This window comes from Schistocerca gregaria, chromosome 1 (assembly GCF_023897955.1).
Source record: "Schistocerca gregaria isolate iqSchGreg1 chromosome 1, iqSchGreg1.2, whole genome shotgun sequence".
Taxonomy (NCBI): Eukaryota; Metazoa; Arthropoda; class Insecta; order Orthoptera; family Acrididae; genus Schistocerca; species Schistocerca gregaria.
In genome coordinates this window covers 1,045,851,629-1,045,879,601 of record NC_064920.1, presented here as the reverse complement: position 1 = coordinate 1,045,879,601, position 27,973 = coordinate 1,045,851,629, and the positions used below count along the sequence as shown (strand labels likewise).

The 27,973-nt window shown below is 36.1% G+C and overlaps 1 protein-coding gene across 3 annotated transcripts in view; it reads right to left on the bottom strand.

Moving 5' to 3' along the window:
• The window catches only part of LOC126313282 (putative lysozyme-like protein), an 86,845-nt gene that overhangs the window by 36,600 nt on the left and 22,272 nt on the right, over positions 1-27,973 (bottom strand). For all 3 annotated transcript variants that reach the window (XM_049992277.1, XM_049992341.1, XM_049992363.1), the window contains exons 3-4: positions 9,001-9,038; positions 142-280 (exon numbers count right to left, since the gene is read on the bottom strand). In XM_049992277.1, the coding sequence (XP_049848234.1) occupies positions 142-280; positions 9,001-9,038 (177 nt within the window). The remainder of the gene's footprint in view (positions 1-141; positions 281-9,000; positions 9,039-27,973) is intronic.

Below are 27,973 nucleotides of genomic sequence, written 5' to 3'. Positions count from 1 at the left end.
AACAACTGATAAGAATGAACTGTGTTGCGCACTTAGCCGCGGCAACAAACCGAAATCTTTGATGAACAAGAATAACATTACACATCTGTTCAGATAAGTTCTAGTATAATTTGTATATTATAGACGGTTGAAAGCACTTACACTTGAAACTATCTCCAACTCGGCTTCTGGGTAGTACATGAGCGCCATCTTGGTCTAACGTCCTGGAATTTTCCAAGAATTCCTCTTCCTCTATTTCTGGCAATATGGACACTGCTGCAAATTTTGGCATCTCTGTGTCCTGCGGCAAACGAACAGAAAACTGTAGCTACCAATTAGCTGACTGCTCATTTAATCATTAACTGATCATTTACGCTTGTTACCCCTACCTACTAAGGCCATCATCAATCCTCGCAAGCAGAAAAACTATTAAACTTATGTCGTGAAACGATTTCGGAATTAAACAATAGTCTCGCTTGAAAAAAATTGTCTCCCTCGAACGAAATAAAGACATTTTGCGTTAATATCCTAGCATCATAGCTGAATGAAATTTTCTAACGAAGCGTGCCTACAAAAGTGGGCCCAACTCAAAAGCACTGTTGCTTTTGGAACAATTGAGAGATACAAGTTAAAAAAAGAGAACTAAATATCCTTGAATTATTTTCTCGTCTCTTCTGTTGCCACATGTTATTGTTGGTACATACGGAAACAAAATGATGAGACTCAAGTGAAAAATGAGGTGCGACAATAAAGTAATGAGACTGATGTGAAAAAAATGTTGGTTACCGTTTTAGTCAAGTTTAGTGACGTCTCCTTCAAAGTAGTTCCCTTCTGATTGCATACACTTTTTCGAGTGTTTTTGCCGTTTATGGTAACATTTCTCGAACTCATCTTCTGTAATATCCTCCAAGACCCTCGTCATACCTTCTTGGACATCTTATGTTGTTTGAAAGTGGAGTCCCTTGACGGCCGTTTTGACTCTTGGAAATAGAAAAAACGTCGCACGGAGCGATATCTGGTGAAAAGGTGGCAGTGGTTGTACTGAAATTTATTTTGGAGTTAAAAATTGCTGTACTGGCAGAGCAGTATAGGATGCATCCAGTTATCAGCAATGTTGGCGCGGACACGAAGAACTCTAAAACTTCTTTGTGGCAGTATTGGTTAACTGTTTGTCCAGGAGGCACCACTCCTTATGAACAATTCCCTTGGAATCAAAGAAGCACACACGCATGCATTTCACTGTTGAGTTTGACATGCAAGCTTTTTTTGGTCTGGGTGATCCCTTTGAGCACCACTCCGAACTTTGGCGTTTTGTCTCTGCATCGTACTGAAAAAAAAACAACTTTCATCATCAGTGATAACACGGCTCAACAATTCTGGATTGATTTCCGTTTGCTACAACAGATCGGCTGCCACATTTTTCCGTGTTTCTCCCTGTTGTGGTGTGAGATTTTTGGGGACCATTTTTGCACAAATTTTTCTCATACCAAGATCTACAGTCATTATTAGACGAACCGTTTCTTGATTGATGTTCAGTTCTTCAGTAATCGTTTTCATTGATATTCGTAGATCAGATCGTACGAGTTCAGGCACCCTGGCCAAGTTGACATCCGTCCGTGAAGTTGATGGTCGTCCACTGCGATCTTCATCTTCAAAATTCGTTCTGTCTTCACTAAACATTTTATGCCAACGAAAAACTTGAGCTCTTGACATAACCGTCTCTCCAAAACCTTCTGAAGCTTACTGTGAGTTGTCGTCACGTTTTCACCCAATTTAACGCAAAAAGAAATGGCATACCGTTGCGCAATATTATGTGGTTCCATTTCCGTGACGAGAGACACCAACACGTGTTAACATATTACAGCACAACTCACGACTGAGCAGTTGCATCGATGTGCCGCTTGGAGTAGAACTAGCTTATAGACCAAGGTCAAAGATATTGTGAATACTCAAGCCTGGAGGGTTGACACATCTTGCAAAGACAATCAGTCTAATTACTTCATTGTCACACTTCGTACTCCAATGAGACAAAACATGAATAGTGTTTAATTAGCATGTTGGTCACCCTTTCGAACGCAATACAGCATCAAAACTGTGTAGCATGGAATCGGCAAATCCTTGAGATATGCATCATATGTCTACGCACAGGTCACGCAGTTCTGTAAGTTATGCGCCAGTTGTTTGTTGGTGTGAAGCTAGACTAGCTGGCTCCCAATAGTGTGTAAAATTTCATTTTTCGGACTCGGAAAACGCGAATTTGGATGCACGTGGTCTGCAATCACTTTGACTTAGTCCACAGATGTCACAGTTCTTTCTACAGGAGTCGCACAGAAATAGGGAAACATCGCGAGAAACGCGTGCTTAACCCTCGCATGATATCTGGAGTATTTTTAGACCCCAGGCTACTTTAACCACAAATAAACTGTTTTAATTCGGGTGTAGACTACTCATCCTCCACATATGCTATTCAAGGACTTTTTATTATAACTGGGTAAAATATTTATGATGATAATATCACAGTTTGTAGTACAACAATTTGAAATACCCCAAATATACAATATGTGATTTTCAGTGTTATATGTAAGTTTTGTTACGAAAATAAATCTTGGCAACAATGCACCTTATAAAACGACATTCGTTTGTACATTAATGTAAACAATGAATAGAAAATACATTGACGTGCATTGTTATGACAAGTTCACAGTTTTGAACTGAGTTTTTAGGAAGGAAGACGTGGGCGCTACAGTCTCGAACAGGCTTTGGCACATATACAGAAGAGTGATGACAGTGATAATGCATCAATTTTTGGAAACGAAGATGACGATGATGCTGATGAAGATATGATACAGAAAGGTATACAGGCTGTAGATGAAATGGGTGTGAGTGACTGTGAAGAAGATGATAATGGTTTTCAGGTAACGAGAGTATCTAATTTTGTGTCTAGAAGGAGACAGATAACATAGAACACAGTACCATCCAATGTGCGCAAGCAGGTTTCAAGGAATGTAAAACGTGAAACTGTACATATTTCACGTCATCTTAGGCCACAATTACAAGCAAGGGAAGATTGTTTCAGTCTTTTTATCACCAATCACATGTTGAGTGTAAAAATAATGGACACCAATAATCATGCAAAAGATAATAAAATTCTGTACCCAACTCTTGAACGCTGGATTGAACTTGATTCTTCAGAGCTGCTGGCTTTCTTTGGTCTACTAATAATAGCTGGCTTGCATAAGGCCCGTGGGAAGCCTTTGAGTGAATTTTGGTCAGAAGAGTATGGCTTACCTATTTTTCGAGCCACAGTGAGCTTTTCAAGATTTCGTGATATTTTGATGTGCTTCAGGTTCGATGATAAACTTGCAAGGAAAGAAAGGAAAGCTGCTTCTGGATCAAAAGCTGAACCTGTAAGGGTTGTGTTTGAAATGTTCGTTTTTGCATGCATTTCGTCTCATGTCCCTGGACCTCATATTACATTTGATGAGCATCAGTGTACTTTCAGGGGACTGTGTCAATACAAAGTTTACAGTCTTTCGAAACCTGGAAAGTATGGGATAAAAGTGTGGGCTACTGTAGATTTTGAGAGCAATTATGTCATAAATACACGAGTGTACACGAGGAAATCTACTGAAGGGAGGGAAATAAATAAAGGGAAACGAGGGGTACCTGATTTAGTTGATCACTTGAATGGAAAGAGTAGGAACATTTAGGAACATTACTATTGCTAACTTTTTTAGAAATTTTGATTTGGGACAAGAACGTCTTGCTAGAAAATTGACACTTGTGGGAACTCTTTGGGCCAACCGAAAAGAGATACCAAAAGAAATGTTGCCATGAAAACAGAGGCATCCATTATCAACCACTGATGGGTATGCACAGAATACTGTTTTAGCTTTTTTCTGTTCCTACACCAAATAAATCAGTCATCTTCTTGTCTACTCTGCACCACACATTTTATGTAAGTGACCATGAGCACAAAAAACCTTACTCAATAATGTTCGACAACTCAACAAAGTCAGGAGTTGATACAGTTGATAGGATGGCTAGACATTATTCAGTGAAACGTGGAACAAGAAGGTAGCCGCTTGCTTTATTTTTTGATATACTAGATTTAGCTCGTCTCAATGCCTACGTTCTGTATTGTAAATTTTTACGTGATTGGAGAATTCCTCTCAGGATTAGGAAAAGAACTAGTCAAACCTCACACTGAACGACGAATCCTGTCGCTACAGTGCAGAATGCAATGCATTCGTTCAGAAATAGTATCTTCGGGCTGCGAGGATCTTCGAAAGGAAAAACAACACAATAACCTGGAAGCTGACGTTTGAAATCTGAGAAGAAAACTGTGTGATTCCTTCCCAAGGTCAAAGGACAAGTAAGTGAATCAACAATGTAATGGGTGTCACAAGTTTGTCTGTAAAGAACACGCTAGAATAAGTGTGTTATGTTATGAGTGCTCGTCATATGACACATAGCGCGAGTAGGAATGTATTTCTAATAAAATTCCATCTAAATGATATTACACATATTATTAATAAATTTCAATGTTGTTACTAGTGTATGGGTTATGAATATTTTGTGTTAAAATAATTTTTGGAACTAAACAAACTAAACGAAATATGTTTTCATATTTCAAACAAATGTAGTAAATAATTACAACTTCTATGTAATTGTATTAAGAAACTATTGAGTTGTGATATCAACATCCTGCATATTTTTCTGGATAAATTATAATTACGTTTATGAATATATTTCAAATTTCATCGCCATAAAGTTGCTTGAATCACTTTGGGGTCAGAAAAGAACCCAGGCATACAGTATGTTTTTCCAGAGCTGATATCATGCGAGGGTTAACGTAAACGTAGACGTTAGCCACGTCTGCCAGTAGCGCTGTTGTTTCTGAGCAAGAAAGACATCTTTGGAACGTCATCAAGACGTTTTAAGTGTCAGTTATAGTCAGACCAGCGTTCTGTGTAGTTGTGAGTGCATTACATCGGAGTTAACAGAATTCAGATGTGGACAAATTTCTACCTCCAACACTGGGTGCTTCTGTAACCAAACTAACCAAAGTGTTTGGTATTTCAAGCCATATCGGAGACTGGCACCGAATTCAAGGAAAGTGGAAAAACATCAACTGCTAACTCACAAGGTGGGTGAAAGTGTTTGTTGAGTGATCGTGACAGACGGTCATTGAAGAGGATGAGGATAAGTAAGTTGACGTCAGCAGCAAAAGTTACTGCAGATGTGAATGTTCCACTCACGAACCGTGTCGACATCAAAACAACTCGAAGAGAGCTGCCTAAGCTGGGAACTTCAGGTCGAGCTGGAAATCCAAAACCACTCATCACTGAGGCGAATGCCTGTAACACGAATACATGATGCCAAAGCCATAAAACCTGTGCTACGGAGTGCTGGAAAAAGTCATTTAATCGACTGAGTCTTTCTTCTCACTGTCTCCAACTTTTGGCCTTGTTTACTCCCTCCATAGTGCGGTGGTAATTTGGGCAACCATATCGTTGCAGCGTGGTGACTCTGCAAGGTCACATTACTGTAAAGGATTATGTGATTATTTTGTTTGATCAGGTCCATCGTGGTATAATGATGTTCTACAACGGTGATTCTTTGTTCCAAGACGTCTGGGTTTCTGTTCATACAGCTCACCTCGTCCAGGACGGGTTTTGCGAGCACAATGATAAATTGTCGAGTCTTCCCTGGCCACCATAATCACGTCTCAATATTACCGAGGCCTTTTGGTCCACTTTGACTCCTTGAAAACCATACAGGATCTGTATTTATCCATTCTGAGACAACTGGAAGTTGTTTTGGATGCCAACAGGTGTTCTACATAGTATTTTAGATGGTAATGTGTTGTCTTTTCAGTGTTTCCATATTTCATCCACCCCGTGTATTACTGGTGCAGGACGCATGTCTTCAATAATACAGCAATGGTCCCCCAGTCTACGGCGTTGTCATGGTGCATGTGTGATGCAGCTATCCACGTGGTTGAAGGCGGTTCAATAAATGTGATCCTTTGAAACAGGATCCACCTTTCCATTCCTGGGAGGCCCTCGTCACACGACGTTATTATTATTATTCAACCTTTCACCCTAGATGTAAATCCCATTCATAAATCTTTCTTTTACGTCTATCATTACTTCCGTAATGCGGATAATGAACAGTAAAGGAGCTTTCTCCTTCACTGGTTCTTAACCCAGCACTTCTTTCTATATCTTTCTATTGTTCCTCTCGATACCACAACCAAATAATTATCATCACGTAGTTCCTGCGACCTGGTAGTTGAAATAAAGTAAATTTCAAGTTTGAATTAATGTCGAATTTTGGCGAGATATTTCCATAGACAGTTACGAAATACAGTTGCCGCTTATCAGAGTTTGAACGATTACAGTAGCCACAAATATCCTATCACAGTAAGTTGCAGACAGTTTATTTTCGCATTGAAAAACAAGGCTACACAACTTTAGTAATAGTAATATTATTTCTTTTTACCGCAAATATATAAACATTAATAAAACACAATGTTGGCTATTAAAATTGAAAAAAACATAAGGAAAGCATGTAACAAACGTCAAACTGTCATGATGTGTCCTAAACACTTCCATATTCAAATGATTAACATGTCAGCAAGGTCAAAATATGACTTTAAGAGCAACAGTTTCTATATCTATTATAGATATAAAGCAAAGTTTATGTGAGTGTCTGCGTGCGTGTGTGTGTGTGTGTGTGTGTGTGTGTGTGTGTGTGTGGTGTGTGTGTGTGTGTGTGTGTGTGTGTGTGTGTGTGTGTGTGATCTCGTCCCGAATCCCTGGATCAATTTCACCAAAATTTGACACATGAGTATCAGTTCTGTGGGGTTTATAATCTCCAAGCTCCAATTGAAGTGTAGATATGGTCAAAACACCCATCCTCTGGGGTGCAGGCTGCCATGCGGTTGCACAGCAACAGTATCAGTTTTCCAAATAGACCTGGTTCATGGGCAACCTAGCTGTCTAGCGCAAGAAACAGTTTTCTGGGCCCTGTCATGTAGGCTGCCTGCATGAGAGATATGTTGTAGGAGTAGTATCAGCCTACTTTATTGAACTGTAATGCAGGGATTACATATGCTGATGCGGATGACTGAGGCTGGGCTGACATGGACAATATGAGGAGGAGGAGGAAATGGACAGAGAGAAGGGAAGGAGAGGGAGATCATGAGACAGGTGGAAGCTGTAGAGGGATAGTGGGAAGGTGCAAACAAAAGAGAGAGAAGCAGAAATAGAGAGAGAGACGGGAAGGAGGATACAGTCAGAGGGAGGGGGAGAAAGACATGGTCAGAGAGAGGGGCTGGACGAAATAGACAAAAAGAGGGTGAGGAGGAGCTGAGGAGACAGAGAGAGTGGGAAGGATGAGATAGATAAAAGTGGCTAGATGAGGTGGGCAGCCAGAGGAAGAGGTAGACAAAGAGAGGAGGATGAAGAGCAGTGAATAGTGCAGCAGTATGACATGGCATAGCTTCAAGAAGTCGTTGCCTAAGTATTGAGCCATACTGTAGCTACCCATAATTGTATAAGTGTTGCCTGTGTAGGATTTCGTTCACAAACTGACCCTTCGATTATATCCCATAAATGTTCGATGGGATTCATGCTGGGTGATCTGGGTGGCCAATTCACTCACTCGAATTGTCCAAAATGTTGTGATATGGCACATTGCCATACATGAAAATTCGATTGTTGTTTGGGAACATGAAGTCCATTAACTTCCGCAAATTTAAATATTTCCAGTCAATGTGCAGTTCAATTGGCCCCGAGAACTCAGTCCATTCCATGTAAACACAGCCTGCACTGTTATGGAGGCACCACAAATTTGCACCAGTGACTGGTAGGCAACTTGGGCCCATAGCTTTGTGGGGTTTCCAGTCCTACCGTCGTCTCTTACCAACTAAAATCGACACTCATCTGACCAAGCTATGATTTTACCGTCGTCCAGCGTACAAACGGTATGGTCACAAGCGCAGGAGAGGCGCTACAGGTGATGTCGTGCTCTTCGAAAAGGCACATGCATTGGCCGTCTGCTGCCTTAGACCAGTAACACCAGATTTCGCTCCACTGTCCTAAAGGATACGTTCTTCGTAATTACCGCATTGATTTCTGTGGCTATTCCACACAGTGTTACTTGTCTTTTGCATTGGCAAACGTCGTCACTTTCGGTCGTTAGGCGAAGCAGGTCGGCCACTGCTTTGTCCATGGTGAGGGATAACGATTGAAATTTGGTATTCTCGGCACACTCTTGATGCTGTGAACCTTGAAATATTGAATTTCCTAACGATTTCCAAAATGGAATGTCTCATGCTTTTAGGCCCGACTACCATTGCGCATTCAAAGTCTATGCCGCCATAATCACGTCTGACATCTTTTCACGTGCATCATTTGGATACAAATGACAGTTCAAACAATACACTGCCGTTTCACACCTTGAGTAGTTGATACTACCTCCATCTTTGTATGTGTATAGGACCGTCCCACGGCTTTTGTTAACTCAGTGCGTATTGTTTGTGTTATTCAGACCTGCCATGATACTGTACAGAGATTGGTCGACTGTTGCCCTGGCCGCCACGCACACCACATCTTTCACCTATTGAAAACAACTGTACATGCGCTGCCGAGAGAATGGCATGTCACCTTTCCGCATCCACTACGATTGCTCATCTGGCATAGATTGTAGTACGCGTATGTGTCATCCAAACTCAATTTTACTCAATGCCCAGTCTGTATAGAACTGTTTGTGGAGGTGGCAGTACTGTTTGTTTTATAAACCCATATCAGATATAAATTTAATCATGTATTCTTCCTACTATACTGTATATCCACAATAATTAAATTTCATCATTCGCCATCCTCCCCAGTACCGCAATTTTAATCGCAAGCAGTGTACAAAAAAGAAAACTGCACAAAGAGTAGAAACTGATATATGTGGTAATTCTTTCTATGTTTCAATAAGTGAGATGTTGTAATGTTTCATACTTACTTCTCTGAAAGGGATGACATTGCACCATACGCAGGATACTGGAACACAAAACGACCAAATCGTAAACAAGTAAATGATGACTAACGGGATATATATTTAACTAAAAGATAGTTTTCACAGGAACGAAGTATCACAAAGCGAAATGTACAAGCATTTCCTTTTCTAAACACAGTACTACCTCTGAAATTAAACGAGCGTAGGCTTCTGCTGCGGTTGGCATCTTCAGTAAAATGTTTCCGAATACGTGTTCGCATCAGGTTCTTTATAGTACCAACGTTTCAGTCATTATTGTAAATAGCCTTCATCATGATGATCTATATATATACATTCACTGTATGAAACCACCATCAAGAAGGCTGCAGTCAACAATGGAACGAATTTTGGTTTTATACATAGCATGACGACGCAGTCAAAAGGGGAAAACGTTTTTCCTGAAGTATGAAATTAAAGTTTACTTAAGTGAGTTTTAGTCACCAAGTCTAAGCTCCGTCCACATCAGTGCCACGAGAGGAACTGTGCACAAGAACTGAGGGTGGAAGGGATGAGGAAGGGGAGGAGGGCCCATGGTCTTCTCGAAAAACATTCTGACCTTCACATTTACAGAAACTAAAGCCAAAAAGATTCACCATTAGCGGATAGTTGCCTATGTTTGCCCTCCTCAGAAACGAAATGAGCATCTTAGGTACAAAACGCTACATCACACAGCTCCGTCACGACATCTTAAGAAACGGAACTGGGAATAAATTTGTCTTTTCACGAAAGGCATTTAAGGTTCGCTGCAAGATGCAAAAGTATGAGGGCATACGGGAGAAACCTTTACATGTAGACAGTTTGCTGCAGTTTAATTTTTTCTGTGACGACGCCACGTCTGACAGTTGCTAACACCAAGAATACCGGAATAAGGTCACAATTTTTAATGTAATGTAAATGTCAAAGTCTCAGGCGTCGTTCACCGCCAAATAACGACTGTATCAGTCCTGCTGTGCGTGGTATACTTGCCCCGAAGATAAAGAGGAAAAATCTAAATGCAAAGAAGATAAGAAGATAACTTTGAAGAAGTCTTGAGTAACAGAAGAAGTACATCAACTGGTCAGCGAATGAATGAGGTACAGTACAACACCGTTTAGGAAAAGACAGAAATACAGCAATATAGTCACTCTGAAAAGAGGAGAAAGTGCAGAAAAGCCAAGGCGAAATGGCTTCAGGAAAAATGTGGAGAGATCGAAAAGGAAATAATCGTCAGAAGGACTAAGTCAGCATTTATAAAAGTCGAAACAATCTTCTATGAAATTAAAAGCACAGGCTTCTACATTAAGACTACAAAAGAAATTTCACTGTTAAACACAGAGAGCAGATAGGCAGGACGATTACACTGAAGACTTCTAATTGGGGGAGGAATTATCTGATAAGGACCATAGAAAAGAAGTGGTAGCCGATATGGAATACATACGGGATCCAATATTAGATTTTAACTAATGTGTGGAAGATGTGTGATCAAATAAGCTGGAAGGCATAAATGACATGCCTATGAAGCTAGTGAAATCGTTCTGGGCAAGTGGCAATCAAACGACATTTCAGAATGGTTCGTCATAATTTCGGGAAAAAATCTTCCACTCAATCCCAAGAGAGCAAAGCTGATAAGTGTGACAACTAACGCATAGTCAGCTCCATATCTCAGACATTCAACAGGCTGACAAAAATAAGATACAGAAAGGTGGAAGAGAATGTGATGGACATGTAAATGACGATCAGTTGGACTTCAGAAAAGCAAAATATACCAGAAAGACAATTCTGACATTTCACTTGATAATAAATGTGAGACTTAAGTAAAAACAAACCTGGTTAATAACATTTGAACACCAAGAAAACGAGTTCAACAAAGTGTAATGTAAGACATTCAAAATTTTCAAGAAAACATGTGTAAGCTAAAAGGAATATCATTGGTCCAGCCCCACTGGGTGGGTTGATCTGCAATTTTAATCTACTACTACCGAAACTTTTTTCAAATGACTGAATTCTTCCAGCCTACTTTGAAAAATAAATTTACCCGACTATAATGAATAAACCCCACTGGGTGGGTTGATCTGCAATTTTAATCTACTGCTACCTAAACTTTTTTCAAATGACTGAATTCTTCCAGCCTACTTTGAAAAATAAATTTACCTGACTATAATGAATAAAATTAAATAATTTAAAAAATCTAATACATTTCTTGCCTGATAAATTAGAACAAGAACAGCATGATTAATGAATGGGATGCACTTTAATTTGAAACAATTATTTTTCTTGAAATAAATAATAAACCAAGACAGGAACGTGATGAATATAAGCTTTTTAAACACCATTTTGCACCATATTTAACTGTAGAACATTTGATAGAAGAAATAAATAATGATGTTATTGAGTTTTTTATGGATTAATATGAAGAAGAATTATATGTGTGGATATGTTACAATTATGATGAAACAGATAGATATATTTGGGAATAAATTATGAAAACATATTCTCTCCTTTTTATGACAGTAAAACATATCAAAAGAAGTACAGGTATTTGGAAGAATTTAAAATATCAAACTCTCTCATATCTAAGAGAGCAAAAAATATAACAGATTACTATTTTACCAAAACTATTACAAGATTATACTTAAGTTTAAACATTATTTTTACAGATTTTTCATTCATTACTTGAAGCAGATGAATATTCTATCTCTGATGGCCTATTTTTAAAAGTGACTCGCCCAATAACTGGAGACTCTGAATATTACTTCATGTGTTGTGGAACGAGAAATAGTGGAGAATTTACAAAACAATATTGAAAGGTTATACATTTTTTCAATCAATTTTGAAAAAATATGAAGATTTTAAAAAGTATCAGATAATATTTTATGTAGACCAAAGTAAGTCAAATTCTTTTTTCTATAAAAAATTATGTAAGCTAAAGTATCATTTGCTATTTAATGATTAAAAGTAGCAGATCATTTTATAATAGTTTCTTGTGTTCCTACATAAGGTTTTCGTCAAGTCACACAGATATGATAATTTATAATGAAATTATAAATTATTTGGTGGGTAATTTCCTCATTTCTTGAGGAGAAACTTCTTTTCTTCCATTTTTAAATAAATATTCTGTAATATAACATTATGAAATAATTAAGAAACAGTTAATTCATTACTTTTAAGATTTGTTGGGGGGAAAAAACAGTACAACGTTTCGAATTCTGCTAAATTGTAATGATTTGTTTTATTTAACTCTAAATTAGTCTTACTAGTCAACCCAGTGATCTCTATAGTTTGTAATTCCTAGAAAATATTGGTATTTTAGAATGTTTTGATCTTTCTTGCTATAATTCATGTTCATAATGAGGTTGATCTTTAACTATAGATACTCAAATTGTCGTATGTACAAAACCAATCTGTCCTTCTTTTGATATTAATCTTTTATTCTAACCCCCTCATTATTTCTATCAGCCCAACAAAAAACAACAGCATTTGAACTTGAGCTAAATGTAAAAATTAAAGTTAAATTACCTTCCCAGATTACTTCTTTGTAATCTTTAAAAAACTCCTAATATTTCTAAACATGTGCTTCAGAGCTTTTATTTTTTTATTTTACTGTTATTAAGTGTATAGCCTTCTATATAAGTTTATATCATGAAGAAATGAAGTTCAGTTTAATAAAACTGATCATGAAATAAATGAAGTCTATGCTTGTGAAAGTAATATTTCATTATTTCATAGTTACAAAATGAAATAATTTCGTAACATTGACCTCAATTAACTATTTCTTAGATTTTCCATCATATGTAGGACAGTCTGAACCATCAGCTTGAATATTTTTTAGACTCCTAGATAACTGAGTATGATTTGGATTGCCCAGCTGGCTAGCCACACAGTCTAACACACTGTTTCCTGAGCGGGAAGATGTGTCGGTTCCTGGCATGAATCCACGTGGGATACGTGTTGAAATTTGGTGTGATAGCCACCATGTGGATACTTGTTAAGGCAGTTTTCCATCTACCTTTGCGAGTGCAGGCTGGTTCTCCTTATTCCACCTCAGTTACAAAATGTCGGCGATTGATGTGCAAACACAGTCTCCATGTACATGAACACCATAATTACTCTACCCTGCAAACGTTTGGGGTGGATTCATCTGGTATGAGACCCTCCTGGGGGTCCACTATGGGCTGAATGGCACAATAACCCTTGGTTCCGTGTGGGGTGACAGTTGTGTGGATAGACACCTGTGGCCTGTTGTGGGGTTCTGAACCACTGAGGGCTACAGCGAGACGAAGGCTCTCCGTCGGTTTCAAGTGCCAGTTCAATACACAATACACACAATGATTTGGCCAAACCCAGCCATCACTTATATTTATATTAATTTCAGTATCTTTATTAGGAATATTTTAATTACTTTTACTTTTTCATTCTTTGGAAAAGTACATAATTAGTAGGTTTTATCTTGTTGATTTATAAAGAAAAGATTTATAAGACTATGATTCATGAAAATTAATTTTTTAAAATTAGCTACAAACTAAAGTCTGCTTTAGCTCAAACTATTTCTAAAAAACTATATTATAAAATTATTTTTTGATAACCAATTTTTATAAGAATCATGAAAATCAAGCAATTTAACTAAAGCTTAATCATCTTCCTTTCTATAATTTTTCTATGAAGTACATATGTGGAAAGTTTTTTCTAGTTTTTGATCATAAAAATTTCTTTTCACATCTTTTAATTTATATATAATTGGATCAGAATAAATAATATCTTCAGTTTGCAAAACTTTTGGTGCCCTACTAGATGTATAGACTTTTTCAAAAATTCCTTTTAATTTACTGATTCAAACTTCATCTTCTACTTTATATTTTGATTTATTATCATACACAGTGAAATTTTTATATAATTTTTTCATTATCTTCTTTTAGCATTACCTTTATTGGTTTTCTTAGTGTTCTACTGAATCATTCAAAAAGTGAAGACTTTAGATCTCTGGAAGTTGAACAGTGGTAAATTTTTATGTTTTAAAGTATTTGGAAATCAATATTTTTTAATTTTTTACCATTTCTGCATACCTTAGTTTTAAAATTCTTCATGAATTTCCCCTGAACCCATTTCTACTAAATCTGCCTGCCATAAAGCAGCTGTAGCGAAAGAAGAAGTATTACTTGTTTTAAAATTTTTGCTTACTGTATTATGTAATTTATTACTTATTTCTTCATTAATATTATTAGGCTTGGCTCAGACATCCACAGACTTTTTTTAACCAATTTACTCTTTTTACACCTGATGGAATTACATTTTTCTTGAAATATGTGAGTCTTAATTTTATATACAATAAAGACTGAAAATTAAGAAATGAATTAAAACGTGTGATATGGTCAAGACCTGAACCCAGGTCTCCTACATACTAGGCACATATAACAGCCATTACACCACCTGAGCAGTATATGGCAAATAGCTTCATGGACTACCCTAGTCTAATGTGTTCCATAACACAAACTTCAGTTCACACCTTCAGCCCATTTTCCCCAACTGAAATCGTCAGTATCGCCATGTCACAAATTTTTATTTATTTATTCAGCTTCTGTCATTCCTTTCTTAGTCTTACAAATTGAAATAAGACCTTCAATTCTGTGTCTTCCATTTTTCTAACTGGATAATGTGTGTCAGTACATTTTTTATATTTCAATCAACAGATAGGATTGTCCAAAAGGACACGCTATGCATAATTAGGATTATCCATTTACATAAGATAAATTTCACAAAATGAATTTATTTTTAAATCTAGTGAAGCAGTTTTAACTTTACCTTGTAATTTTATAGTTGCCAATGTTCGTTAATGCAATAATTTTATTGACTGGTCGACAGTAAATATTTTTAACAGATAACAAACACTCCTGATGAAATTACAAAATCAATAAATGGTAAATCTTTATACATATTTCTGTCAATAACAGCTACTATTTTAAGGATAAATATATACTCAAAACTATCTCTTTTTCATTTATCTCCAGCCATAAAAGTAAAATCAACTACTTGTTAATCACAAACCTTACTTTTTTAATCCATTAAATTCATGATTATATTATATTCATGTAACAAAAATTAAAAGTGGAATTGATATTATTTGCTTATTTACTTTTAAGTCTCTTTCTATATCATTGTCGCAACTTAGTTATTAAACACTCTCAAAATATTAATATATTCAGCTTCAGTAACCAGATTTTACTTCTGTTTCTAAATATACTCCATCTTTTTTATCAGTTGGATGATTTACAGCTACTGATATTTTGTTTTTATAATCATTACAAACTTTAGTTAATTTGTAATTATTTGAGTATGCTATCTATTTTTAATCTGACTCGTGTTTATTCAGTTTTTAAGATTTATGTTTGGTCTCTTATTCTTACTTTCATTTTTTATTAATTTTGATTCTCATTGTTCACTAATACCTGATTCAGTTTCTGATTTATGATAAATAATTTTTATATCAATTTTTTCATCTAATTCTTCCATAAACTTCGATCCATTTCTCCTAAACTTATTTTTTAATTCTCATATTCTATTAATTTCAAAAACTGTGCACTATAACGATTGAAAATACAATTAAATTTAGAATTATCTGATAATAGTCTTAGCATAAGGGGTGACAACAAACCAATTCATCAAAATCTTGTATTCTTTCAGGATTTTGGTACAAATCACTTTCTTCAAAAACTGAATTAATTCGTTATATATTTTTTGCTTTATAATAACTATACCAAGATGTACCAATATTACCAGGAATATTCAAATTCAAGATGACTCATTCAAAAATTTTTGCATTATTAAGTGAATCATCATGTAAAATCGCCTTTTAAGTGTTAGCTAGACTTTCTATATCAACATTAGTTAAATGCTTATTATATTTTTTTAATTATTTATGTGACATTTTCATTTCTCGACTATTAATCCAGTTCCTTTCTTCTCAATTGAAAACTGTATCTTTTTTGTTCTTTTAATTATTTGTCACCTTTTTGCTCATGGATCATGTTGTTACAAACTGCTGTATTGGCAGCAGCTACATATGGTAGTGCAACCAATAATAAAGGAAAAGTTCATGCTTAATGTTTTTATCTCATTTTAGATGTTCAGTTATTTTTAATATGCCAGAGTGACTAATGATGTGAGGAAAATTATGACAATTTTTTCCTCTTTTCCTCTCCCTTGCACCAATTAAAATCATTTGGAGGTAAAGTGTAATCAACTGTAAAGGTTTTATTTATATAAATTCGTATATTCTATATACCTAATAAAATTAATAATTAAAAACATTATAAAATAAACTTGTTAAAAAACCTCATTTTCAGTGAAGACCACACCTAATTTTCTTTTAGCAGATATTATTCCTCTAACTGATGTAGCTGCTAATTATTGCCCTAGTGAAACATCTTCAGCATACATTCTTTCTTTTGCAGGTAACTGAACTTGTTTGTAAGCTTCATTCTTTATTATTTCTGTAAAAAACATGTTTTTACAACGTTCATTGATCCACTTATTACTTGATGACCCCTAAGTAATATTTCTCCTTAATTTGTACCTGGAAAATAATAATTATATCCTCGTAGATCCATTTCAAAGGTAATAATTAATTAAAGTATTCATGTAAACTTCCTCCAATTTTTTCTGATTTCCAAAAATTCTAGAAATATTATTCAAAAATCTGATTAAATGAGGCATACCTTTTGAATTACTAATAACAAAATTTTGACATTACTATGGTTCATTCTTATAATGCCAATAATTTTTGTCATTCCAACTTTTTTTTACAATAAATTTTATTTCCAGCTAATTCTACTCGATTATTGGTAATGTATTGATAAATCATTCATCAAGTTATATTTAGTTTATTCCTCTGTGTAATTTTATTTAACCTTCAGCAGTTTTCTCATTTAAACTTGAGTCCAAATCTATTGATAATTTTGTAAAATAAATGTTGACAATTTTTATTTTGTTTGCATTTTTATCAGAATGTATTCCTCTAGAATGAAATAATATATCTGCATAATTTGATATATCAACAGAATTAAGTTTTTTTACCCATATCATCCATAGTAATCTGGTCTTACCGAAGAGATTCATTAATCCATGTGTATCTTTGTAAGTCCTATGAGTAACTGTTAATTTATCTCCATTACATTTTACTGGTAATTTTCCAACAAATTTCAGTGTCCCAGTAGGTTTTATTCCAAAAACTTGATCTGCACTATATCTTCCAATAATCTTCCATATACACTTTTTAAATATATTTTGTTCATCTTTTAACTTTTTCTGTTTTGTTCTCCTTCTTTCAACTTTTCTATTTTTAAACTCTTCTTCATATTTGTGCAACGAATCCTGTATTTCAGATTTGCTTGGTGTATAACCTCTTTTATCACTATCATACTGCTTAATTGTTGGTATGTTGTTAAATTATTGTAAATAGTTGTAAGAAGAAATGGCAGGAAACATTGCTTTTTCTGCTTCTCTGTTTTCATGTTCAGTGTGTTGTCACACTAAACTTTAATCCCTTAGTCATAATTTTCTATTCCATCAATAACAGATTGTCATCTTTTTTCAATCTTTCATATCTGTTCTTGGTTGTTTTTTCCATTATTGTTCATTTAATTCTTTATTTATCTTTCTATTTCATTTAGGTAACAGTTAAGATCGTATGATCTTAAAATAATGAAAGTTGGTTTTAAATTATGATTTTTGTACATATGTAGCTTTAATTTTCATTCAGTTCTTTTAAATGATTTACTTCAAATTTATTCTTTCTTTCCATATTTTCTATACAGCTTTTAGAGCCCTGTATTAATTATTTTTTGTTTTATATTCTCCATTATTTGGTATTGACAGTAAAAACTTCATGTGTACCTTGTTTTCTGAATTTTTTGCTTCTTCCTTTTGTGATTTAAAAACTGAACGCTATAAGCTAGATTGGTTGAGAAATACTGAGGATTTTTAATTCCTGTTTAACCCAGATAGCCCCTAGAGGCTTAAGTTTTCAACTATAATGTTATTTTCCTTATTGACACATTGTTTAATCACATAGCCAATACCTCCGTATTCTCAAATTTCAACAAAATCTTTAGCTTGAAATGAAGTATTACTGTTTCATCAATAATCATTAAAACAGGATTTCTCATTATGTTTATATCTGTTATTCACAAGTCCAAATATTACTTAAAAAATTAGAAATTTTTTAATTATAATTTTTTAATATTTTTAATTTGTAATTTTCTTTTTTATTGTTCCTAATAAAAATTTTCTAGCTAGATGGACACTGTCAAATCGAAAATTTGTAAAAACTGTGGGGTTGAGAAATCAACTGGTAATTTTACTTAACATAAATATACAAGAAGTGGTTACAGAACAATATGCAGATATTGTTGAAGTACACCTCATAAGAAGCTTTCAGTGTGTATGTGAAACACACTTCTATATATTATCATAAAGAACATTTAACATGAATACTGAATAAAGAACATATTCTGATTAAAGAACATTCGAAGATATTACTACCAGTTAAAAAATGATAACATAAATTTAAAGAATGTGTGATTATCAAGAAATTAAGTATTTAATTTTTTTTATAAAAGGACAAATACTCATGTAAATGTGAAGAATGTAAAATATATTATAAAATATTTAGGAAAATGTATGATAATTATTATTTGTAAGTATCAAAAAATGTTACTTGATAAATGTATGACAATGTTTATTGCCATATACACATTCTATTCATGTGCATGTTTATATTGCTGGTGATCACTCTATAAATACAAAAAATAGTTTTCTGGTGACTAAATAGATACAAGGAGACAATTGTACTGCTTTTGATTTATTATTAATTAAACAGACCTGTGAATAATTCACTAATTTTTCTTTATTATTAAAATCTAATAAGCATGATTCAGAAACATATTTTTGATGCTCATTTTTATTTATTTGACCTAAAATAAGTTTGTATAAATCTTTCACCCAGCAGCAGTGCATGTTATTTTCTTTTTTAAAATATAATATATTCGTATTCATTTTCTTTTGTAGATTTTCTTATTTTTAATGGGTATACCGGATATTTTACATTAAATTAATAATCGTTAATAGATACATTAATGTTAGTCTCATTTTTTTAATATCATCAATTGCAGCAGTAAACGAAATAATAGGTATTTTTTCTTCAATCTCTATAGGAAATTTTTATAATTACTTGTTCTGTCTGGATTTTTACATTTAGTACACCAGACTAAATGTTGACACTGCAGACCATAGAAAACATTTTTTATCGATACTTTTATTTTTCTGGCAGTTCAATATTAGATGGACCTCTTAATGGAACATATGTATTTATTTCCAGCTGTAATCCATTAGTTCTATTTAATGTCCAACCAGAACAACAAGCTTGAAATATTTTGTTTCCATTAATTAAAATTTTTAGATATATCATTTCCTCTGGTAATCCTATAATTTTGAGTATTAAATTCCATAAGTTTTTTGTTTCGTTTTGTACTCAGTATAAAATATTAAATTTATTGTCAGTTCATAATATATTTTCAGATAATATTTCCCAAATTGAGAATTTCTATGTTTGATGCTTTCAAGAAGAAATTTGTACCAAGCAGTTGTACTAATTTTGAAATTTATAATTACAGTTTTTTAAAAGCTTTTATTGATGAACTATTTTCTATTTTTGTTTTCCCAAAAATATATTGGTAGTAAATGTAAACATTTCTTTTAATTCTTTAGCCTCATCATTTATAATAATTTCACCACTATTCTTAATCTTATAATAAGGTAAACCTTTCCATATTTTACTTTGATTAATCTCTGATCAATGATGATATGTTTTATTATAAAGTTAATTCAATTAGCTTCTCTTAATTTCTAATATACGTTTCCAATATTTATTTTCCCACAGTGACAAAGTTGAGATACTGTGACATTCTTTAAATTCTTTTCTCATTTAAAGAGCAAAAATACTACCACTTTTTTAAGAAATTAAAAATAAAATATTCAATCGATTAAATTAAAAATGAAAAAACGAGTTTATATAAATTGTGAATACTTGAATACAGGATTTTGGTAGAGCCAATTTACATATTATATTTTTATTTATTAGATTTAAAACAATTAAAAATTAAAATTTATTAGATTTTAAAAATGAAAATGTCTTTACACTTTTAGTTTAAAAATTCTATGTTTGGAATCTTATTATTGTTAATTTTTTTCTTTACATTTTAATTTATTATTTCCTTCTTCAATTAAACTGAAATCATGTTTATAAATTAATTTGAAAGAAATACAATTGTTGAGCTTCTTAAGAAATGAATCCATTTTATTTAGAGATCTTTTATTTTTAAATATTTTTATCCCTTCACTCACAAAATTTTAAATTTTTTGTCCGCAAAGATTTAATTCAGTTAAAGATCTATATATAACTTATTTTCAATAATTTTTTTATTCAGTGAAAAAACTTACAGTTAACTGATTTCCAAATTACTTTCAGTTAAATTTATGCTTTTAATAGCTCCTAATAACATCACCAAAAACATTGTCATCAGTTCAGAACCATTAATATGCTTGCCTGTAATGGAGTACAGATTTCTGAAACCTAGTGAAGTGTCACAGTGGATAGCGTACTGGACTCGCATTCAGGAGGACCACAGTTCAGATCTCCATTTGGCGATACAGATTTAGGTTTTCCGTGATTTCCCTTTCGTTTAAGACAGATGTCAGGATGGTTCCCTTCAAAAGCCATGGCTGATTTCCTTTCCCAAACTTCTCTAATTCGATCTTGCGCTACTAACCGTATTTCCTCACAACAGTTTCGGAAGAAAGCCCAAATAGTTTCGTCCATAAAATACACGGAAATTATTTGGCAGTACATGTAATAGTAGACACTGTGTACCACAAAAGCGCAATGTTTACGAGGTATGAGGCTACATGAAAGCGACGTAGGGACAGGGATTAAATCTGAATTTAGTCAACTTGATTCTGCAGATTCATTTGACACCCACTATATCACTGCAAACAAATGCCACCGCTAGGTCGCAGTCTCTCATCCAAGGCTGATATGCCGCTCTGTTTCAAATGACTTTGAAGATGGCGGAACGTAAGTACGAGGGGTGTTCGTAAATGATTTTAAATTGAGTTATGTTACAAATACCGCTCAAACCTCATCTGTTTTTTGGTAATTAGAGAAAGCTGTGGACAAGATGGAAGGCGACAGTCAAGGACAAAGATGGGCAACGACGTTTTTATGGAAAGAAGGAGTCAAAACAATAGATATTCATAAACGTTTAAACTGGGTCCGATTCCTAGCCGGGTTGTGGATTTTCTCTGTCTGGGGACTGGGTGTTTGTTTTGTCCTCATCAATTCATCATCATCGTCGTCGTCATCATTTGTGAGAGTGACCAGACTGGATTGTGAAAAGAAAATGCACTGTAAAAACTGGAACTTTGTATGGGCGCTGATGACCTCGCAGTTGAGCGCCTCACAAACCAAACATCATAAACGTTTAACTGCGGCGTGTGGTCAAGAAGCTCTTGCACACAGACTGTTAACAACTGCACCGCTGGGTTCGCTAGTGGAAGGGAGTCTTCATGCAAGAATGTGAGTACTGGTCGTCCGTCAACTTCGCGGCCTCCAGAAAACATCGAGGTTGTGTCAACAGCAGAGTGTACTGTGACACTCTACCACAACTTAGTCGCAGGTGTCAGCAAAAACGACGAAGAAAGTAGTCGAAAGGAGTGTCCCTCCATCATGGCAATGGGTGGCCTCACACCAGCAATGCCACGAATGCAAAGCTGACCTCACGGAATATCGAACATTAAATTCTGATAGTTGTCAACAGCACAACAAAACTGTACTGCCTTATTTTGTTGTACTACCAGTTTCAGTTACAAAGCAGAATCTGGTGCCAGTATCATCGTAATTAGTACATGAATCATAAATGTAACTAAAATCACTAAAATAAAAAGTAAATGATAATAACAGTACACTGTAATACAAACAGAAATCGAAAAAATATGTCTCACATATTATGAAAATGGAAACATGGGAACGCTGCATTCCTATGATTACATTTCCACGATAAGTAAGTCGTATTTGTTCGATTTCTGTGAGGGACGGGAAAAACACACTGTGGTTCAACAACAAAGTTGGGAAACTACTGAGAAAGCAGAGAGAGCTTCACTGCAAGTGTAAACGCAGCCAAAATGTCTCAGACAAACAGAAGCTAAACGATGTTAAAGTTAGCGTAAGGAGAGCTATGCGTGAGGCGTTCAGTGAATTAGAAAGTAAAATTCTATGTACCGACTTGACAGAAAATCCAAGGAAGTTCTGGTCTTACGTTAAACCAGTAAGTGGCCCGAAACAGCATATCCAGAAACTCTGGGATGATGATGGCATTGAAACAGAGGATGACACACGTAAAGCTGAAATACTAAGCACCTTTTTCAAAGGTGTTTCACAGAGGAAGACCGCACTACAGTTCCTTCTCTAAATCCTCGCACAAACGAAAAAATGACTGACATCGAAATAAGTGTCCAAGGAATAGAAAAGCAACTGAAATCACTCAACAGAGGAAAGTCCACTGGACCTGACGGGATACCAATTCGATTCTACACAGAGTACGCGAAAGAACTTGCCCCCCCTTCCAACAGCCGTGTACGACAAGTCTCTAGAGGAACGGACGGTTCGAAGTCATTGACAAAGAGCCCAGGTAGTCCCAGTTTTCAAGAAAGGCCGTCGAGCAGATGCGCAAAACTATAGACCTATATCTCTGACATCGATCTGTTGTAGAATTTTAGAACATGTTTTTTGCTTGCGTATCATGTCATTTCTCGAAACCCAGAATCTACTCTGTAGGAATCAACATGGATTCCCGAAACAGCTATCGTGTGAGACCCAACTTGCTTTATTTGTTCATGAGACCCATGAAACATTAGATACAGGCTCCCATGTAGATGCCATTTTCCTTGACTTCCGAAAGGCGTTCGATACAGTTCCGCACTGTCGCCTGATAAACAAGGTAAGAGCCTACGGAATATCAGACCATCTGTGTGGCTGGATTGAAGAGTTTTTAGCAAACAGGACACAGCATGTTGTTATCAATGGAGAGACGTCAACAGACGTTAAAGTAACCTCTGGCGTGCCACAGGGGAGTGTTATGGGACAATTGCTTTTCACAATATATGTAAATGACCTAGTAGATAGCGTCGGAAGTTCCATGCGGCTTTTCGCGAATGATGCTGTAGTATACAGAGAAGTTGCAGCATTAGAAAATTGCAGCGAAATGGAGGAAGATCTGCAGCGGATAGGCACTTGGTGCAGGGAGTGGCAACTGACCATTAACAGAGACAAATGTAATGTATTGCGAATACATAGAAAGAAGGATCCTTTATTGCCATGCTGTGATTCATTGGCAGAGCCCTTAGAAAATGTGGTCCATCAACAAAGAGGTGGCTTACAAAACACTCGTTCGACCTATACTTGAGTATTGTTCATCAGTGTGGGATCCGTACCAGGTCGGGTTGACGGAGGAGATAGAGAAGATCGAAAGAAGAGCGGCGCGTTTTGTCACAGGATTATTTGGTAACCGTGACAGCGTTACGGAGATGTTTAGCAAACTCAAGCGGCAAACTCTGCAAGAGAGGCGCTCTGCATCGCGGTGTAGCTTCCTGTCCAGATTTCGAGAGGGTGCGTTTCTAGATGAGGTATCGAATATATTGCTCCCCCTACTTATACCTCTCGAGGAGATAACGAATGTACAATTAGAGAGATTCGAGCGCGCGCGGAGGCTTTCCGGCAGTCGTTCTTCCCGCTAACCATACGCGACTGGAACAGGAAAGGGAGGCAATGACAGTGGCACGTAAAGTGCCCTCCGCCACACACCGTTGGGTGGCTTGCGGAGTTTAAATGTAGATGTAGATGTACTACAGTGTATTGTTCTTGTCATTCACATGTTATTTTTGTGATGGAAGTTTTAATTATGATGATACAAGTATTGATGATGATTTATAATTAGCGTTGCCAGATGTAATTCACAAAATTATCAATCACTACCTGGCAAATGGATTTGCTTAGCTGAGGGCTGAGGGTGAACAACAGTAAAACACTTAGTAACCATTAAAAATTACATCTACTATCGCTAGTGACGTGTTTCGCCAAATTTTTGTTACATTTAATGTATTTGTAAAAGTCGTTGCTTCTTCGAAACTTCAAATTACAACGAATAATTCTGATTTTGTCAAACCGAAAATTAATTAGTGACTTGATTTTGCAAATCAATATAAGGTTAGTAATATGAATGGAATTCTAAATATACTTGTAAGGATATCCTCTAAGATATGCATCACTGGTGTACTATGAGTGCAAGATGAGTGACTTGACCAGAGACTTCAGTTAATTCTTCACGTCCGCTGTGAACAGTCGTGTATCTTTTTCTGTATACATATTGGTCCAATAAAGTGTAAGTCTATCTTAACATGTAATACCTCATTTATATCGTACCCGATTCCTATATACTGAACCACAGATATTTCTGTTCCGAAAACAGAACACAGTGGTGAAATACCGAACAGTTCGGTAAAAAAAACGACCACCTGTCACCTATTGTACAATAAAAGAATCCAATACTGCTTTGTGTTATGAATTTCATGAATCACTGGGGTTCACTGTTGTGCCGTACCCACCATATTCACCGGAACTCGCTCCATCAGATTATGCTTTATTGGATAACATGAAGGACGCCATAAGACGTAAAGAGTTTCGGGCAACAACAAAGAATTGCGGATAGCTGTACACGAGTGTATGCGTAGTACTAGGGATGGCGGTTATCGCTGAAACAACCCGTTTTAGGCAATGTCGGTGTTTTTCATGCCTTTTTAACCTGACTGTTAAAACCTCTCAAAATAACCAGTTTCTGAAATAAACGATTTTCTGTTGTTTGGGCTTATTATTTCCTGTAATAAACTTATAAATCGAATAAAGAATGAAAAACGTTGACTTTCTCAGTTTCAAGAGAAACAAAATCGAAATATTAAATCAAATATGCAAATAAAAGAAAACTTCGTCCGCCCACCATTCGCCGTTGCTATCACAAAGTGGTAAGTGGTCGAATGCTAGATAAAATCATAAGTATTCTCCTATTGGTTCAAATTTTTCGAACTCTGCTCAAAAATAATGTTATAATCAGGAATCGTGTCAGTATTTGGGCATTACGAATACTCACTGCTAAAGGATGAAAACTTAGTTTGAAGAACTCAGTTTTTCATGTTAATTTGTCGGTTTTCAAGGGCCACAAGCACATAAAGACATATTATGTAAACACGGCAGCAGATCAGTTACTTTCTGCATTTATTGTGCATTGTGAATGAATAGTTTATGAATTTCTGTTTATTACTGTTAGCATAATCTCTTCCCTTTCATTATTTCATAGAAATAGAGGCCAAATCTTTAATCTTTTGAAGCAAATAAAGCATTGTACTTCAGTGTTAAGTCACTTCGTATAAATATTTCCAGACTATGGTTGGTGCCCTTCTGCAATACAGCGGATGTCCAGCAACGACAACCAGAAATTACCATATAGACCAGTTGGCGCCAAATGTGTCACATTGCCCATACACACGTATCTTAAGCCACGACACAGGGCAACAGAGACATTATTATCTGAGCAATGCTATCGCAATTCTTAGGCCAGGTGTTTGTTGCTCGTTTCTGTCAACATTATTATTAACATAGCACTGATCGCTTTTCTCATTTGTTGTAATAACACAATATTTCTAAATAACGCAAACTGTACATACAAAAATTACTTCTTTTTTTAATGAAAGTTTACTTAAAAATGAAATTCTTAGCGGTGTTGCTATGGCTCATTGATATTTCAGTTTTCTTCTTCACTTATTGGTAAAAAATACAAAGCACCTGTTATAACCGGGATTAAACTAATACCGAAAACTACCGGTTAGTCAGAACTAAAATACCGGAATCGGTTTGAAGCAGTTCGTTTTTCCTATCCCTACACTTTACCACCTAACGATGATTCCGTGACGCAGTAATAAAATCTCCAGGAAGGTGGCAGCATTATACTGAAGTCGGTAGGGGGGTATATTAAGAGAACCCATGCGTATTGATTCTTATTCATCAATAAATAAGGTACAAAAAACTACCATTTCAGCCTTAGCTCACTTTTTGATTCGTTGGGCTGTTGGACATTTGCCTGCAATAGCAATAAATTGTTTGTGAACAGAACGCTGATTTAGGCTAGCAAATACATCAGTACGTGTTTCGGCGATAAGTTTAGAATTCAGCGAAAACCGTGACCTTTTTTTCGCCCATACCTTCAGTCCGCGATAAAGACATAAACAAGCGCAGTGGTAACGGTATCGCCAAAACGGGTGCCGATAAAAGAGCAGGGCAGCCCTGCCCCTCCCAGCCCATTATCACCCCTTCCTCCCCCCTCCCCCCCTCCCCCCCTCCCACCCCACCAGACCGCACCCACACATACACACACACAATTAGCGCGTACCGTTCGCTAATGCGGCCATCGCACTTTCTAGCGGTAGCGCGACTTTCTACACAGATAGGCAACCACCGTGCGCCGGCCTTATCTCTTGGCAACCGCTCGGCCGGCAGCCGGCGCGTTTTGGGAGGATTTGTGCGCACGCACGGTTTGGCGGTGTTGTCGGGACTTCATCGGCAGTACCCTAAAGCTTTCAGCACGTCCAGGGCTCGCCAAGCCACAGAGAGAAGCTAAAACAATTTAGAAACTATTTAATCAAGAATGTATGTGTAAGTAGGGAGTCCGTGCTCAAGAGCGATGACACTGTGTACGTCATATCAGAATTAAATACGTACAGATTTTTTTTTAAGCTGATTCCCAAATTAAAAAGTAAATCGCTGAGAGCTGTAAGCTGTAACAAAAGTCATGGGACGGAGATGTGTGCTTATACAGATGACAGCAGTATCTCGTACACAAGGTATAAAAGGACAGTGCATTGGCGCAGCTGTCATTTGCACCCAGGTGATTCATGTGAAAAGATTTCTGACTTGATTATGGCCACATGACGGTAATCAACAGACTGAACGCGGAATGGTAATGGCGCTAGACGCATGATATTTCATTTCAGAAATGATAGAATTTAATATTCCGAGATGCACAGTGCCAGGTGTGTGCCCACAAAACCAAATTTCAAGCATTTCCTCTCACCACGGACAACGCAGCGTTTGCGTAGAGTGGTTAGTGTTAACAGGGAAGCAACACGTCGTCAAATATTCGCAGAAATCAATGTGGGACTTTCGACGAAGTACACGTTATGACGATGAGGCGAAATTTGATGTTAATGGGCTATGGCAGCAGACGGCAGACGCGAGTGCCTTTGCCAACAGCTCGACATCGCCTACAGCGCATCCCTTCGGCTCTTGACCATATCCGTTCGACCCTAGACTACTGGAAAACCATGATCTGGACAGATGAGTCTCTATTTCAGTTGGTACGAGCTTATGATAGAGTTCCACTGTGGCGCAGACCCCACGAAGTCATGGACATAAATTGTCAAAAAGGCACTATAGGAGCTGGTGGTGGCTCTGTAATGGTGTGGACTTTATTGATATGTAATGGACTGGGTCCTCTGATCCAACTGAATGGCTCATTTATTGGAAATAACCATTTGCAAGCCTTCATGGACTTCATGTTCCCAAACAACGATGGAATTTTTATCGACGACAAAGCGTCCTGTCACTGATCTGTAGTTGTTTGCAATTGTTTTGAATAACAGTTTGAACCGTTCGAGTGGATGATTTGGCCACCCAGGTAGCCCGACATGAGCCCCATGGAACATTTATAGGACATAATATAGAGGTCAGTTCGTGCACAAGACTCTGCGCCAGCAATACTTTCGCAAGTATGGACTGCTGTAGAGGCAGCATGGCTCAGTATTTCTGTAG